The sequence below is a fragment of the Melospiza melodia genome, chromosome 9, assembly GCF_035770615.1.
Source record: "Melospiza melodia melodia isolate bMelMel2 chromosome 9, bMelMel2.pri, whole genome shotgun sequence".
Lineage (NCBI taxonomy): Eukaryota > Metazoa > Chordata > Aves > Passeriformes > Passerellidae > Melospiza > Melospiza melodia.
Genome location: NC_086202.1, coordinates 26,791,043 through 26,807,032, shown reverse-complemented (window position 1 = coordinate 26,807,032; position 15,990 = coordinate 26,791,043). Strand labels below are relative to the sequence as shown.

The 15,990-nt window shown below is 38.8% G+C and overlaps 1 protein-coding gene across 12 annotated transcripts in view; it reads left to right on the top strand.

Moving 5' to 3' along the window:
* The window catches only part of LDB3 (LIM domain binding 3), a 108,513-nt gene that overhangs the window by 50,153 nt on the left and 42,370 nt on the right, over positions 1-15,990 (top strand). For 8 of the 12 annotated variants that reach the window (XM_063163986.1, XM_063163985.1, XM_063163982.1 and 5 more), the window contains exons 5-7: positions 658-1,064; positions 14,414-14,583; positions 15,519-15,555. In XM_063163986.1, coding sequence (XP_063020056.1) covers positions 658-1,064; positions 14,414-14,583; positions 15,519-15,555 — 614 coding nt within the window. Of the gene's footprint in view, positions 1-657; positions 1,065-5,468; positions 5,492-8,839; positions 9,044-14,413; positions 14,584-15,518; positions 15,556-15,990 lie in introns of all 12 variants that reach the window. The other 4 variants (XM_063163983.1, XM_063163977.1, XM_063163987.1 and 1 more) reach the window with 2 other exon arrangements.

Here is a 15,990-nt window from a genome sequence, read left to right as displayed (position 1 = left end):
CACACATCTACATTCTCAAGCACACATTGCCTCAAGTGGAAATGAAGCAGGAATGGCCAGCATAGGAGCAGCCTCTCTGTGGAGCAGTTCTCGAGTCCTGTTGGTGTCTCTGCTAACCCTGCTGCATGGCCTGATCAGCATGAGCCAGAGCCCAGGATACCAGTGCATCATTTCCATAACCTCAAGTGCACTCACAGACAACAGAATGGTGTGGTTTAGAATCATTGTGTCTTTATAATAATAGCATTGACTTCTATGGTTGTACATGATCTAAAATTATTCTTACCTCAAGATGTTTTTTTTTTTTAATTTCTTAATTATCCTAGAAATTAATGGACAGTGTTGCCTTAATATAAAATTATTGCTGTGAGGTTGACTAGTAGCAAATGCTCTCTTAATGTTAAGCTTTATTTGTTGATTTCAACTAAAACCTAGTAAAAAACTGCCTGAGTTGGTTTTGCTTCCCTTATTTTGAAACAATGCATTTCTTTGTTGAAAATCTTCCCTGAAAGTTTGAATGCTTTGCCCCCAATCTATTTATTGCTAGTTTATTACTATGTTTACAACATTAATTGCCAATATGTTATTTTTGCATGTGTTCTATGATTGCTCTTTTCTTTTTTTTTCTTTTCTTGGCCTGCATGTTTGCTACTACAGGAACCTGCTTGGGAAATCAATGGCAACAGAACAACCTTCAGCCCTCTAACTAACACGGCGACTGGGCCTGTGGGTAGTGTTTTAGCAACCAATGGAACCTTTTCAGGCTACCTCAACCAGCAAGAGATCAGCCTTTCAAATAGCTCTTCCTACCAAAAGACTACCACAGTTAGATCTTCCATGTCCTCTCAGTCTGTGACTCCTGACATTTCACCTGCCAAGAGCTCGTTAGGTTCCAAAGCAAGCCCTGCTTTGGCTGGTGGCAGTAGCCCCGCTCACCAGCTGAGCCCTGCAAGGCAGTATAACAACCCCATTGGCCTTTACTCGGCAGAGACCCTGAGGGAAATGGCTGAGATGCATAAATTGAGTCTCAACCGAAGGGCTTCGGAAGGTGGACTTCCTAGAGGGTAGGTAACATGGTAACATCTTTAATTATTTCAATACATAATGAACTTGCTGAGCAGTGAATGTAATGGTGCTTACCCTATTGTGCATTTGTCTAGCAGTCATTATTAAAGCCTGGATCAATAATTAAATTTTCCAGTAGCCCCAAAACATACCCACATTGCCATTACAGAATAATGGTTGTTGGTATGTGATGTGCAGCATGGATTGGCAATTGTCAGCAGAGCATGAGGGGGAACAGTAGGACTGAAGTGATTGTAATCATCTCAGGGTTGTGGCACTCAGCACTTCTAACTAATGCATGGAGTCTCAGAGAACCAAGTGTTGCTGTCAGACATCAGAGCAGCTGCTCTAAACCACACCTGATCTTTGGTACTTTGCTAGAGAGAAATGGCTTTGACCAGCAAATCTGACATACCCAGCTACTGGAGTGTCCTGCTGTAATTCCTGCCTTAATGCGTTGGCTTTCCTATGCAAAATGAGTCAGAACTGCAATATTTTGAATCCTCTGGTTTGAAGAATGTCTTGCATCTGTTAGCTTTAGTGTTAACTTTGCTATGACAAGGAATGATCTCCAGATACTGCCCAGATAGTTTGATCTCATGCTGTCAAGGTTTTCCATGTTCCTATATTGCAGGTCATCTATTTTATTAGTAGGTTTGTGAAGTGACGAGCTTGGACTGCAGTACATGAGAAAAAGCAGGGAGAAACAGGTTTTCCTAATTTTTTTGCCTTCATGTATAAATCATCAAACAAATCTAATTTTTTAGTTTATTTGTGGTTTTGGGGTTGTTTGTTTCTTTTTTAATTAAGATAAATTTCTTGCTAGGAATATGGGGAAAAGTGGTTTTTTGACATTAGGGACTTGGCTATATAAGGAAAACCAGAAAATTCTGACAATACACTGATAGCAACTGCATATCTTCAAGTACTTTATATCCATTTGCAGCAGCTCTTTGTGAAAATAAAACCAAGAGGTTTTAAGTTGTAGAAAAGTAGGGATATTTCATCCTATTAGAAGAGCATATACTCCTGTTCTAAATGATTCAAGCAATTCTAGATGATTCACTGCCACTCTCTTGAGCACTCAACATTAACAATCCTAATTACTTTATCTGAGAAAATTCTATCCTCCCTTTTCATACTTGATAATTAAGTAAAGCAATTACCTTTAAAAAAAAATTTCAGTTAGTAAGCAAGATCAGGAAAATAAACCTCAGAATACTTGTCTCTTAATTTACAGTTTTCTGAAGAATACCAATTATTGTCTTATTTCAATATACAGAGTTTCCTGGGTATGTATCTTGCTGTCTTTTTCTCCACTATGTTCATAATCCTCCTTAATACTTGCAGGGGTGAGGGTGAAGGGGCTGAATTTTGGATGGCTCAGCATTGTGACTGTTTTGGTATCAGAATTGCAATACAGCTGTATCCATCACTCACTAAAATCAATGAGAGCCTTTCTATTCAGTTTGAATGAAATTTTAGGGAACTGCTATCTGCCTTTACCAGCTGGAGCACTGATGAACAAATAAAAAAATAAAAAACCCTTATCCTGCTGTGTAGGAACATTCTGAAAAGATCAAAGAGTCCAGAAGCACTAAATAAATGTGTCTTGTCTGCTAACTTCACTGAGATTTAGAGAATTCTACATCTCTGTTGACATGCAGGGAAAATTCAGAGCTCAATAGTGCTATCATTCCCACTCCCACTCGACTGTTATCCATGATGTAAGAAGTATCTTGCCTCCTGCTCTGTGGAGAAAAACATGGAACCTGTAACTATCTTGGGACTTGGTGGCATCCATGATAATGTCAATCTCACAGTGCATATATGGGAATAAGGAAGCACTGTGAGCACTAAATAATCAGCTCTGCTCTTTACTGGGAACAGTTTTGGAGCATCATAGTATCGCAATGCTGTGATATCGTGGTGTTCCAAAATGAAATTCATTGTGCTTTCACAAACATGCACTTAGCTGTATGGTAAAAGCTGCGAGAAAGCTCAAGCATGAGGAGTGATCTTAAGGTATGTTTCAGTTCTGTGCCCTTTTCGCCAGATGATTTAAACTTAATTGTGTGAATTGCTGTTACAGGTTTAGCTAAACCCTTTGGAAAATCCTATCAAGAAGCTGAAATTAATTTTGAGATTACTTCCTTGATCTGTGAAGAATAACAAAGCAACTGTTTCTCTGATACACTTTACATTAAAGCTTTATCACTCTGACCCAAGGTGAAACATAAGATAGCCTGTTAGGAGTGTGGAACGTGATGTGCTGAAAGCTCTGGAGTGTATGAATAAATATGAACAGTGAGTCATAGTTTGTAACGTGCATCTTTTTCATTCCAGTGTAAGTTATTTTTCACACTGTAGGTCAAGGGCAGTAAATACCTGTCCCACAAGTACGTGCCAGGTGGCTTGGGTTACTGGCCTCTCACTGTGTGACCTCTGTGAGCAGCAAGCTGGGTGTTCCAGACATGTCCCTATATAGAGCCAAACTAAAATTGTGTGTGACTCTGAACTGGGAGGAATTTTCTCATCACATCCTAAACATAAGGAGAAGCAAATCTTTACTGTTTTTGAAGGAAGCTATAGCAGCGTCTTCACATCTCAAAAATCTTTGCTGAGATGTGACTATTGAGCTGTTCTTTGTGTTTGCACATAATGTTTCTTTTCTTTGGACATAGTTTTATGTTCCTTTAATTAAGGTGTATTTTAGGGGTTTGGTAATTCTGCCTTGAAAATGTTATTTTATATGTATGGTAGATGCATGGATGAGTCAGAAAATGATACCATTACACTTGGTTTCATTGTAAATGAGTGCCCAGCTGTCTCACATACACCTAAAATGGATATAGGATCACTGATGTGCTTACAGGCTGCAGCTTGTTCCTAATATATCTCTAACAGTTCCTGTAAGAACATTTGGCTTAATGTAGGGTTTATAAAGCTAGAAGAATATTTTCAAATCTGAGAATCTGACCAGTAGCTGCAGAGGGTGATCTGTGGTTGCTTTACCATGGAAATGCAGAAGTGCAAAGCCTTGACTGCAGCTTTGGCTCACTAGAGTGCTTTTGATTATGAAAAGTGCTGTTTGATGTGCCAAGGCAAAAGGATTGTAGGTAGGATATCAAAGGTTCTGCAAGGAAAAAGCAGGAGGGGCCAAATCTGCTTGGAATGTCACTGTTTAACAGTGTAGCTTTGCTGTCCAGTATTTTCTATCAGTCCCAGACACAGAAATGTCACAGCAGCAAGTTGGAATCCTCAGTGCCCAGTTCTGTCAACAGCATTCTGTACAGCCAAGTAAAAAGAAAAGTTTATTAACTGACCATGGATCTCTTCCTCTTTATTTTGCACAAAATAGGATTAACTAGTCTTCAACCAAGAAGCAGAATGTGGGTATTCTAAGCTTTGGGGAAAACAGTTAAAATAAATATCACAGCCCATTACTGCTATTTGTGCAACCACCACAGAGAGTTATTGGGAAGAGCACTGTAGTTCAGACTGAGCACACTCTGTTCTGCACTCCCAGCTTTATCCTGTGTTACGGTGCTTTGGAATTACTGTGCAAGCACCACCACTGGTTTATGCAGAGATGCAGGAATTAGCTGTGAACATGCCTTTTTTCATGCCTTTTTCCACTTGTATGGAACCAGTTGGAATAAAATATACTGATATGGATATCCCAAAAAACATACAGCAAGCATGGCTTGCTTTGTTTCATGTGGAATAAATTAGGAATGACTATTCCAAAGTTAAATGGCCCACACGCCTCTTGGCATAATGTAGGTGCAGTCATATCTAGTTATATACAAAGGTGCAGTCTAGGTGCAGTCATATCTTGTTATATACAAAGGCATTTTCCTTAGTTTTAGCTTTAAAACATTTACCAATATATTCTTTGGATCTTCTCCAAAATGTAAAAGACTTAAAAATCAGTCTTCCAAAACCAGCTCTGAGGGTGGCCTGAGAACAGACTTTATCCCTGAATATTCAGTATCTAAGATTAAAATATAGTCTCTACCACTCATTTGCTATTTTCAGATGAGAATATACTCTGAAAATCCTCCATTTTTCCCTCTGCTCCCTCCTCCTTTCACTTTGGTAGTAGTACTTTTAAGGATGCACAGCAATAAGATCATGTTCACCAGTCAGCAAAAATGCCATGGTACCCTACTAAGTCCTGGTGGATCAACTATAATCCCTGCATTTTTTCCTTTCTTAATCATGTTGGGGTTTTTAGGCATACATTTACTTTTTATTCTTTTTATTCTTATCTGTAGATGGTCTGAGAAGAGCTGTAGTAATCCTTTGTAAATATCTTTTCCCCTTTACACTCTACAAACTATTGACTGTTTTCTGCGTGGCTGGTTTTGATGTTGTTTGTTCTCTTTCTCTTCTTCTAGGTCATAACCAACACCGCTGCCAAGTTAGTATCACCTCTGTGTAGTGCCAGATATTTGTGTGATGCTGTGTGTGTGAAGATGTGTTTTCTGGGGTAGCATGATCCCCTGTGTTCCTGCTGTGTCTGCTTGCAAGTGCAAGTAATTTTGTAAACATCTGCTTGGTGTGGCAGGCGCCCTGCGCTGCCCCTGCTGTCCAGCAGCGCTCCCGCTTGGCATTTCTTGGTGATGCTCTAATGCTGTGATGGAGCTGCCACCTGAGCCTGCCCAGTTCTTCTAAAAGCTTTCAGGTGGTTGTGCTTCTACAGGCAGGTTTAACTTCTCTTGAATCTTTAAGTGATCTTCATGCCCTCAGAGTTTGGAGAGCATTATCTGAGCCTTTTTTGGTGTGTTATTAAAGTAAAGTACTTTTAGCTTCAGTGTTAAATTAATTTCTAAAGTCTGCTGAAATTCAAATTTAGGTTGGAGTAAGATACTGATATGGGAAAAAAAAGCTATGAAATTATTTACCTTGATAAATCTATTGTCCAAAAAAGAAAAAACTATTGACTTGAAAATGTGATTGATCTGCTTTATTTAGGAGACTTCAGAGAGTGCTCAGTTTTGACCTTTAGTTTTCTAGGGGCAGAGGATTGTCTCTAAACTCTTGCTTTTTGCCTCTGACCTGACTGTTGTCCATAAATTGCTGGGACTAGGTCAAACTGAGTATAAAATAAATAATTCTAATAGTTAAATGTCAAATTTAAACTGACAGTACAAAGTTAGGAGTAGTAGAATACATAAAGTTGAAATAATATTTAGTGCATATAATTAACATTGATCTTGCATTCTCTGTTGATTTCAGTGAAGTGTGAGTGTGATGATGTAAGTCCTTTTGAGTGAAAAATCCTAGCAGCCAGTTTACATTAATAATTATTCTGACAGGATTGTCTTAGAAAGCAGAAGTCACTTTATAGGAGTATTTGTAATCTTACTTGCTTTGGGATTTACTTTATCTGATCCTTTTGTAGCTTAGGAGAAAGATCCCTTTCATTTTGCAGAGGTGCTGTCTCTGCAGCCTTGCCTCTGCCACTTTGTCCCAGAGCCCAGCACTCCTTACAAGCATGAATATCTTCTGTTTGCTTCCAGAATTAGAAAAAGAACTCAGCAGCTGGCAATCTGTACTTTTTTCTGTTATTTTTAATTGGAATCCTGTTAACTTCAGTGGAAGTTTTGCCTTGGTGTATGTGGTGTGACTAAAACCTCTTGAAAGACATCACTAAAATTGTTTAAAGACCCCAAGTGAAAGCCCAAATGACTCCTGCTGCTACCATGAGGGAAGTTTAGGCTGTTCTGACATTAGTCACTTTGATTTCTGTAACTGACTGTGGAAACAAATTCCTTAGAACATTATTCTTTAAAGGTGTCATATTTAACCTCTGTCCTTTCCTTCACAGAGTCTTCTCAGATCTTGGGTTTAGAATCTCTTTAGTACTTCCAACAGTGTGAAAGAAAGAGAACACTAAATTCAAGATCTTGAGGACCTGTGTGTTTGTAATGATCATGTGATTGTTTAGGGTATTGCAGAAAAGAGATGCTGTTCAAGTCAGGCATGTGCACGCTCAGCACAGCAACCTGCATGTCTCAGCCCACCACCCCTCCAGAGATGATGTCACTGTAATTATAGAATTGTCAGAGTTGATTAATAGTTAAGGGAGATGTGTTTTAAATGTGAGAATGTCTTGGTAAAATGATAATTTTCACTTTTTTTGAATGCATAATGGCACTTCCCAGTTCCCTACCTTAAGATGTTGGCATGTGCAAGTGAAGGCTGTGGCTGTAATGCAACATGTGCTCCTGTGCGTCTCTGGTCCTTGTGCATGTGGCTGTCGATGTTCTATAAAGGATTTGCAATGATATGTGACTGTATCTCTCTCTGTCCATCCTCAGTCAGGGCATCCCACCAAACAAAAGGCTGAAAACAGAGTGGAATCCCCTGGCTGGCTTCAGAGGTGGCACAGCACCTGTGATAGTTAATTAAGTCAGATGGCTGCCAGCCTTACTTGAGTTTACCTTTTTCATCATGCTGGGTTGGTTGAGGGTTCAGTTTTAACACTCACCCTCTGGAGCTACCCATGGTAAACAGACACACTGTTGTGTGTGTAAAGAGAAAAACAATATTAGCAAATAAACTTACAGTCTAATGTCTTAAACTGAAAAGGAAAATTGTTCTAATCAAACAGAATTCTTCAGCAGTTCTTCTGCAGGGAGAAAAATATCTATTTCCAGCTTTTGGATTCAGTTCTGAATGAAACATTTATGAAATATCTGTTATTTCACAAAGGATGGAGTTCCCAGTTTTGCCCAGTTTGGTGAGTGTATGAAATCTCTCCTGCTGGTATCCTCCTGCTGCTGGCAGGACAGGGTTGAAGAGCAGCCACCATAGTGGATGATGTTTGTCATTGGAGCTCTGGGCAGTGCTCAGTTCTAGCTCCAGGACTAGAACTATGCACAGCTCAACCCAAGAAAACCAGCTTCACTTTGGCAGCAATCTGACATCAAACTGACTCATTCTGGTGTCATGCAAGCTTCAGTTAGCTTACTTTAGGGGCTCAGTCTGTCAAATATAAAATCTTTCCTTGTAAATGGAGTCTCTGGAAACTAAGGCAGCAACTCTTCCAACTGCGCTTGATCCTTTGGTTGCAATGTTGCATATTTTGTTCTGGGACTGAGCATTTACCATGCTATAGCAGCACTTCAGGCTGGTGTACAGAGATTTTGGGAAGATTTAGTCTCTGTAAGGAAAGCCTTGAAGATTAAAAGGCACAAGTACTAAATTTCACTGTCATTAACAACACAGACAGAAAGTACTGAAACCTTCTAAATAATAGAGAACCTGATATCCCTTCACTTCCCTGTACTTTCCAGACCTTTATAAGAGCCTTCTGAAAACACAAATGGATGACAAAAAAGTGGGAATTCTCTGCACTGTGCATGTACATCCCATGGACATGCATATATACATGTGCATGTTTGTATACACTTAAATGTATATATGCATATAACAACAGAATTTTAGTATATGTAAGTATCACACAAATGCTTACAGATTTTTTGTGATATTTTAATACAGTGACAGCTCTTTCACCTTTTTTTTTCCTTTTTATACCTCGTAAGCCAACCCAAAAATGACATCCATTAGCACAGCCATCTTTTTGCTATGGCTTGGTACTCACATTGTCTGTGCTTCCCTGATGAGAAGCTTTGGTGGTGAGATGCCATGAACAGACGTGCACACTCCTCTCTTGATGGTGCTTCCCTCACTTAACTTCACGCCTCTCTCCTTTCTTCCCCTCCCTTCCTTCCCTGTGGAACCTCACTCTTGCATAACCCAGCACGGACTTCACGGAGCGTTTCAACCCCAATGTCCTGAAGGACTCTGCCCTGTCTACCCACAAACCCATTGAGGTGAAGGGCCTTGGCGGCAAGGCTACCATAATTCACGCGCAGTATAACACCCCGATCAGCATGTATTCCCAGGATGCTATCATGGATGCAATTGCAGGCCAGGCACAAGCCCAGGGTGGAGAATTTGCTGGGTAAGGTTATTTCCTTCTGTGGAATGCTCTTTCTCTGCATGGTACTTGTAACATCCCTACCTGCATGACACATTTGCTCTTCCTGGACTCTTTCTTTTTTTCTGGGGTATATTACACGTGGAAGATGTGTATCGATCCTAGACAGTGTCCAAAAGCACTTCCATGTTTTGAATTTAAAAGGATGGATCACTAGAAAATCATAGCATGGTTTGTTGTTGGAAGAGACCTTAAAGTTCCAAGCCCCTACCATAGTCAGGGGTACGTTAATTTAACCTAGTGTTTTGGTATTCCTCCTAGAACTGGTAAACCCACAAAAATACATCTAATGCTCTGTATATGATATTGGATGGTTTTTCATTCCTGACAGCCATGATTTATAGTGGTCACTATTGTATGCATAGCGCAGAAAGGACAAAAAAAGGGGGGTGGAATTTTTATTGAGATGTGAAGAATGCAGAATATTTATTTAGCACTGGCTACTGTTTTATTCTTCAGAATGGAATGTTTTGCTGTATTTTCCCTATCCCCAGTTTACATACAGTATATGTGTTTTACACAGATCCTTTGGACTATGGCAAAATCCCCTGATCTTTAATAACTTTACTTTTCCAATGCATGTTTCTGGTAATCTTACCTGATTAACTTATCCAGAGTTATAATAACTTTACTGAAATTACATATGCCATGAATGTAGCCAGGTTTCTCTCTTACCGAGTGCACTTCTGCCCAAAATAGAAATTGCCTTCCTTTGATATGACACCAAAATACAGGTATAGCAACACACTTTAACGTAGTTTCTTTTCCATATGTTAGCTGCAGGCTTATTCAAAATGAGGATGGTTTATGTATTTGCCTGTGCTCCCTTTTTCTCTCTTTTTTATAATTATTTTTCTTTTCTGTTAACTTTTTGCACCAATATTGTTGTTCATCACAGCTCTCCCTCATGATGGATCACAAGCAATGCCTTTAGCTGGCTTTGGCCATGACTCAGTGAATCTCCACAGGTGTTCAGTGAACTCATGTTTCCAATTAGTGAAGTACAAAGAAGTTTGTTTGTGTTCTCTATAAGAGTTCATATCCTTCGTAGACATGGATTATAGGAGACATTTTATGATACATTGGCACTTTCTATTACATGCTGTAGCATTATATGATGCAAATAGTAATGTTTAAAAAAATTACCTATTTAAATGATCAGATGATTATAAAGTTAATGCTGCATATGTGGATCCTTTTCATTTTATAAGTTTCTTTTAGTTTCCTCTGTGATATTCTGAACTTTAATTTGTAGTAGAAACCATAATGTTCTTTAGCTTGCTTAGTCAATCAAGTCTGAGTTAAGATTATTCTTAATGAGGAAGTATTTGTATGAGGAGTTTTTAATATGAAAGCAGACCAAAATGTGTGCTGATTCATTTTGTCTCAGTTATCAGCCTATAATTTGGTCTTGGTTCTTAATTAGTAGCCTTAGTCCTTTTCATTTGTCCACAAGTGTCTGTAGGGTGGAAAGCAAACTCAGACTGCACATCTGAAGGGCAGACAGCAGCTGGAAACAGTTGACTTATTTTATCAGTGATGAAGGACAGACAGGCTTAAGATAGGAACTCATTTTCTAGTTTGACCATTTGAAATCAGTGATGTTGTAGCTTCATGAGATCAGAGTCAGGCTCTTGTCACTCAGAAATAAGCCACACTTACTGGATCACCATGGAAAACATAAAGGGAAGGACAGAGCTATTGATACTCAGACATCATGCTGAAACCTAAAGGTAGAAAATTTCAAAAGCCCTGACTTTACATATTTTTCTTTGCTTTGTTTTTCTTTTTTAATTGATCTTGCTAAACCAAGAACCAGTAGCTAGGTGGCTGCAGTAAAACCTTGTGGACAGTGTGTTTTGAGTACATTTCTGTCAAACCACTTCTAAATTCCATTATGCAGTTTTAGCCAAATTCACAAGTTGTATAAGGACATATATCCAGCACCTTTATTGGGAATAAGATCTGAAAGTTGAAGTAGAAGAATCAATAATGTGACTGTACAAACTAAGATCTTGTGTGTCCTCTGCAATAAGTCAACTTGGCTGGCTATTTACCAGTCTATGTGAACTTTTGTTTGTTGGGTTGTGGGGTTTTTACCTCTTAGGGCTTTTTTAAAAATAGCTGGAATCAGTGTAATACCTGATGTCACAATATTTTGTTGTATGTCTACATCAGGGGTAGAACATTGTAGTGTTCCTAAGTTTTTACTTAATATCTACTGAAATTAAATCTGCATAATGACTCCAGGGAGTGATTCACATAGTAAACCATAGTTTATAATGAACTCCAAAAAATAAAATTCCTCCATTGCTACTTTTTCAGAGAATCTTGAACTGTCTTTAAAGTTTTTTTTTAATGGTAAAAATGTGTGACTTAAATGATGATAAGGAAAAGGAAAATAATTTTTATTGACTCCTACTAGAATACCTTAGGCTCTAGATTAAAAACCTCCAACAGCTCTAACCCATTTGGGAAGAGGTTTGTTTTTTTTTTATGTAGCATCAATTTAAAGTAATATGCTTAAAGATGCATGATATTTCTGCACATCCACACCCAGATGGAAAGAAATTAAATTACAAAGATGTATAACAGAGGTATTAACATGGTTATGTGCATCTTTAGGCTGTCTGTAAGAATAAACTGTCACATTTAGGTTTATGAAATGCTCATAATCAGCGATGCGCTCTATTTTACACTTCCATGCTGAGAGGCTTATATGTCCTAGTTATTCATCCACAATATAATTATGTTTTTAAAAAAAGAAAAAGGCCTGCTGAATTAAAGACAGAGTTGGAAATACTCCAATGTATTGCATTAATTTAGTTCAATTTATATGAGCATGTTTCACTCTGCTGGGGAGGTTAATTCACCAAGCTCCATTTCCTGCCTTAATCATCTACCATAAGGATATTAATATGTCATATTAATGCCACACATTGCTACTGTGAAATTTGTGGTCCAGCCTCCAGCTCTAGTTTTTAACAGTGCTTGAGTTAATGGCATATCTGTACATAAACCTTTGAACTGCTTTTTTGTACACAGGTCATAATATAAGAAGAAAGTATTTGAGCCAGAGTATATAAACAGAGGAATTTGAACTGTGGCTGGCACACCACTGCTGCCACAGTGGTCCATGGTTGAAATCAGCAGCACTGTCTATCCAGTGGTTTATTATCCACTCTAGAATGATGTTCAGCTGGGAAATTTGCTGTCCCATACAGCAGGTTTTTAAGCTTCCACAAGATTAAGAAGTCAGTGTGGGGGTATAAAGTTAACTGTTGGCCCACATCAGGCAGTCACTTCTGGTATTCTTACAGGCCAGGTTCTGGGTGTGAAGCACCCTGAAGTGCTCTGGGGACTTGAAAACAGAGTCACCTTTTGGGGAGCATTGCTGTGACAGAACTTGCAGCATAGCCAAGTGTCAGAAGCAGCAGAACAGTCCCAAGGGCATTGCTGTGACTTACTGTTGGTATTACAGAGAATCTCTTTGCCATGCAAAGACTATTCCTGCAGAAGGCAGAAGGCAGAACTCACTGCTGTGCTTTCCTGCCTGCCTCAGCAAGCCCTTTAGCTATGTGTGATGGGCCACAAGAGAACTACTGTTCTCTCTCCCCTCTTCCACCTAAAGAAGGCTATGGCACCACTTTGTCTATTGCTGCACACAGCAGCAGCACTGATGGAAGTCACTGATGGCAGAGCCTTCCCAGAATAAACAAGTCTGTATTCTGCCTTCTGTACCTGCTAGTGTTTGGATATTGTAAAGATTGTGGTCTAGGAAACATGAGCTAAAAAAGGAGCTCAAAAATGTTTCTTCCTCCTACAGGCCATCTTTCACACTGAGGAACTTTTTTACGTAACTTGTATGGTTTGTAGCAAAGCTTAAACTGAAGACTCAGGTTTTTCTCTAAATTCTAAACCTAAGCTGCATTCCACCCCACTGGTGTGTGAAAACACACAAAAAAAACCTTGACTGGGATTTGTACTTTGATGGCTCCTCAGGAAAGTGAGAAGTTTGAGAAGTTTGCATATATGGGGGTTATAAATGCATGGTATTATGCGTAAATCCATCAAACCAGTGTATATTACCCAGTGCTGAAGAAGAGGAGTGTGTCAGCTGGGAAGTATTGATATTTAAAGCACTACCTGGTAACATTTGCATCCCACTCTATGTAGGATGTCAGACATCCTGGTTTTTCATGAGTCCTCTCAGGCTTTCAAAACACAGACCCAGATTTTCTGTAGATTTTCTCTGCAAAGTGATATCTTAGTGCTAACTTTGAGCCTGAACCAAGGAAGCAACTGTTGGACCAAATGGCCCTTAACTTTAAACAGAACTGTTTCTCAGTTTTCATGAAGTTGAGCTTGCTGCTTGCAAAGCTCTTTATGGAATAGCATAAAGCTGTTACAATAAATCACTTGCTTCAAAAATAGACCTTGTATTTAGAGCAGTCATGGAGCCAAGTTGCTCCAAGCACACATCATTCCCTCAGTGTATATTTCTGCAGCTCTGTTAATAGTTAATTTTAATTCTGCTATGCAGAAGTTATTTTCACTGGGGAAAAATACCACCAAAACCTATTAAGTTACTAAGCCTGTTTCTAGCCTGCATCATAAATCAAAGCAAGGTTACCTCACTTGTGCTACAGACCTGTGTAGCTTTGATTTTAGGAGTGCACAACTGGATATATCACTTTGCAAGGTGATTAAGTATGTTGTAAGATCCTAAGATACATTCTGTCATTAAAGATTTCAGATACTACTTATATATGCAAGTCTTGAGTGCAAGTCTAGACTTCCTGTGCTTCACATGTTTAGTAGACAATGAATCTGCACTATGGCAGATGGAAATTTAATTCGGTTTGAAAAAGAATCATCTCTAGAAAAAGCTATAAAAGTCTACCTCATTATTTTTATACTGAAATATGGGTTTATTTCTAATTGCAACCTTAAAGTACACTGGCCCAGCACTGTAATTTAAAGAAAACATAAAACAGTACCAACATGAAGTTGTTTATATAAGAAATAATATGTAACAAAAATGGTCAGAGAAATAAATGGTTTTTGCCTGGCCTACTCTCCACATATTATTCTAACCACTGCACACTTGTGTACCTGTTCATAATTCCTCAGCATTGGCTGAGGAATTATGAACAGGTATTTCCAAATGGATTTGAATGATAACAGGCCCTTTCAGAGACAGAATGAGCCATAACATAAAATTTTTCTATGTATTTTTTTAAGAAGTGATAGTTTCAAAGCCATGTAGGGGATGGCTGGGTGAGATACTGTGACCAGAGAGCTGCTTCCAACATTTCCCTTTCTGAATTGCAGTGCCCTCCCTATAAAGGATCCTCACGTAGACAGTGCCTCTCCAGTGTATCAGGCTGTGCTTAAAACCCAGAACAAGCCTGAGGATGACAGTGAGGACTGGAGCCGTCGCTCTGCCAACCTGCAGTCCAAGTCCTTCCGCATCCTTGCCCAGATGACTGGAACTGAGTACAGTAAGTTGAATAACAAAACATCTCCTCATTCTGATTTTAGATTCATGTCTTTCCTCACTGCCCTGGTATTAGCCACTGATACTCAGGGAATACTCATGTCCAGGCTCATGTAGTTGTCAGTGAGGGTGAAGATCCTGCATGTAACTTGAGGGAACTCAGAAATCATAGTGAACAATCTCACCTTATGCTTTATGAAGAAAATTCATTTGCCAGGGATCTCAGCATAAAAGTATAACAGATTGTACAGTAAATGAGCATTTGGGACTCCACAGTTATTCCTACTTAGAAATCAAGTCTCTGCAGTGCCATCTTTGTGTTTCCTGCAGCCTAGACATACAGAGCTGTCCATTCTTAGACAAAAATGATAGTAACAGTCTTTTATAGAAGTGACTTCTGGAGGTCAAAAAAAAATGAATCACCATTTGTATGGAATCTATGTCTCTATCAGCCCTGTTATCTAAACTAGATCTGATATGAGTATCAGAGAGCTTTAACCTTGTTGCCTATGAAAATGGTTTTGTGGCTACCTGGTACTAAGCTCACAGGTGGCCCCTGTTGTAGAGAGAAGGAAGGTCAGGGCCTTTTCCCACATCAGAAGGAAATATTTAGCATTCCCTTTCCCCATTAATGTGCTGCTGCTGTCTCTCCTGCTTTGTACAAAACAGCAGGACCTCTCTGTAGAATCATTGCCTACAGCTGTGAAACATTGCTAATAATGAATGGGAAAGTAGTTGTAATAGCTACCTTCCTCCTAACGTCCTCCTTCCTGTCCCTAGGGAACTGCAATCTTCATGCTGTTCTTACAAATTCCACTGCTGCAAAGTCAGTGTGAATGCACCTTTAGATAGTCTTTTGATAAGTTTCTAAAGAATTTTAAATACTATAAAGCCAATTCCTTTCTTTCTATTTTTTAACTGAAACATTTTTTCCTGCAGTGCAAGATCCAGACGAAGAAGCTCTGAGGAGGTCAAGGTAGGCAAGTCCCTGTGAAAAATACAGCTTTCTCCTTCCTGATAACCCAATAATGTTTTAAAATGACATTAATATGAACTTCCTTTATTATATTTTTGTCCTAAAATATTCTAACACATTTACTTAAAAATCACTAAAATTACAATGCTATTATTGAGAGGCATTTGAATGAGAAGGATAACAAATCAGCATGTTTTTAGGAAAAACAGTGTAAAATTTTTGAAGTGTATGTTCAAATCTGAAAGCTCTCTGCTCATGCAACTTTCCTGTACTTTACTGGGTGTGTGAATGTGATGACTTCTAAGGCCTGTATAACTACTTGAATGTGTAAGTGGATAAAAATATGTAATGATGTGATAGCACTGAAATCTGTGAGCAATTTATTTGGATGACCCTCTGATTGACATTTGATTCTCCTTAAATGATACAGTAAAG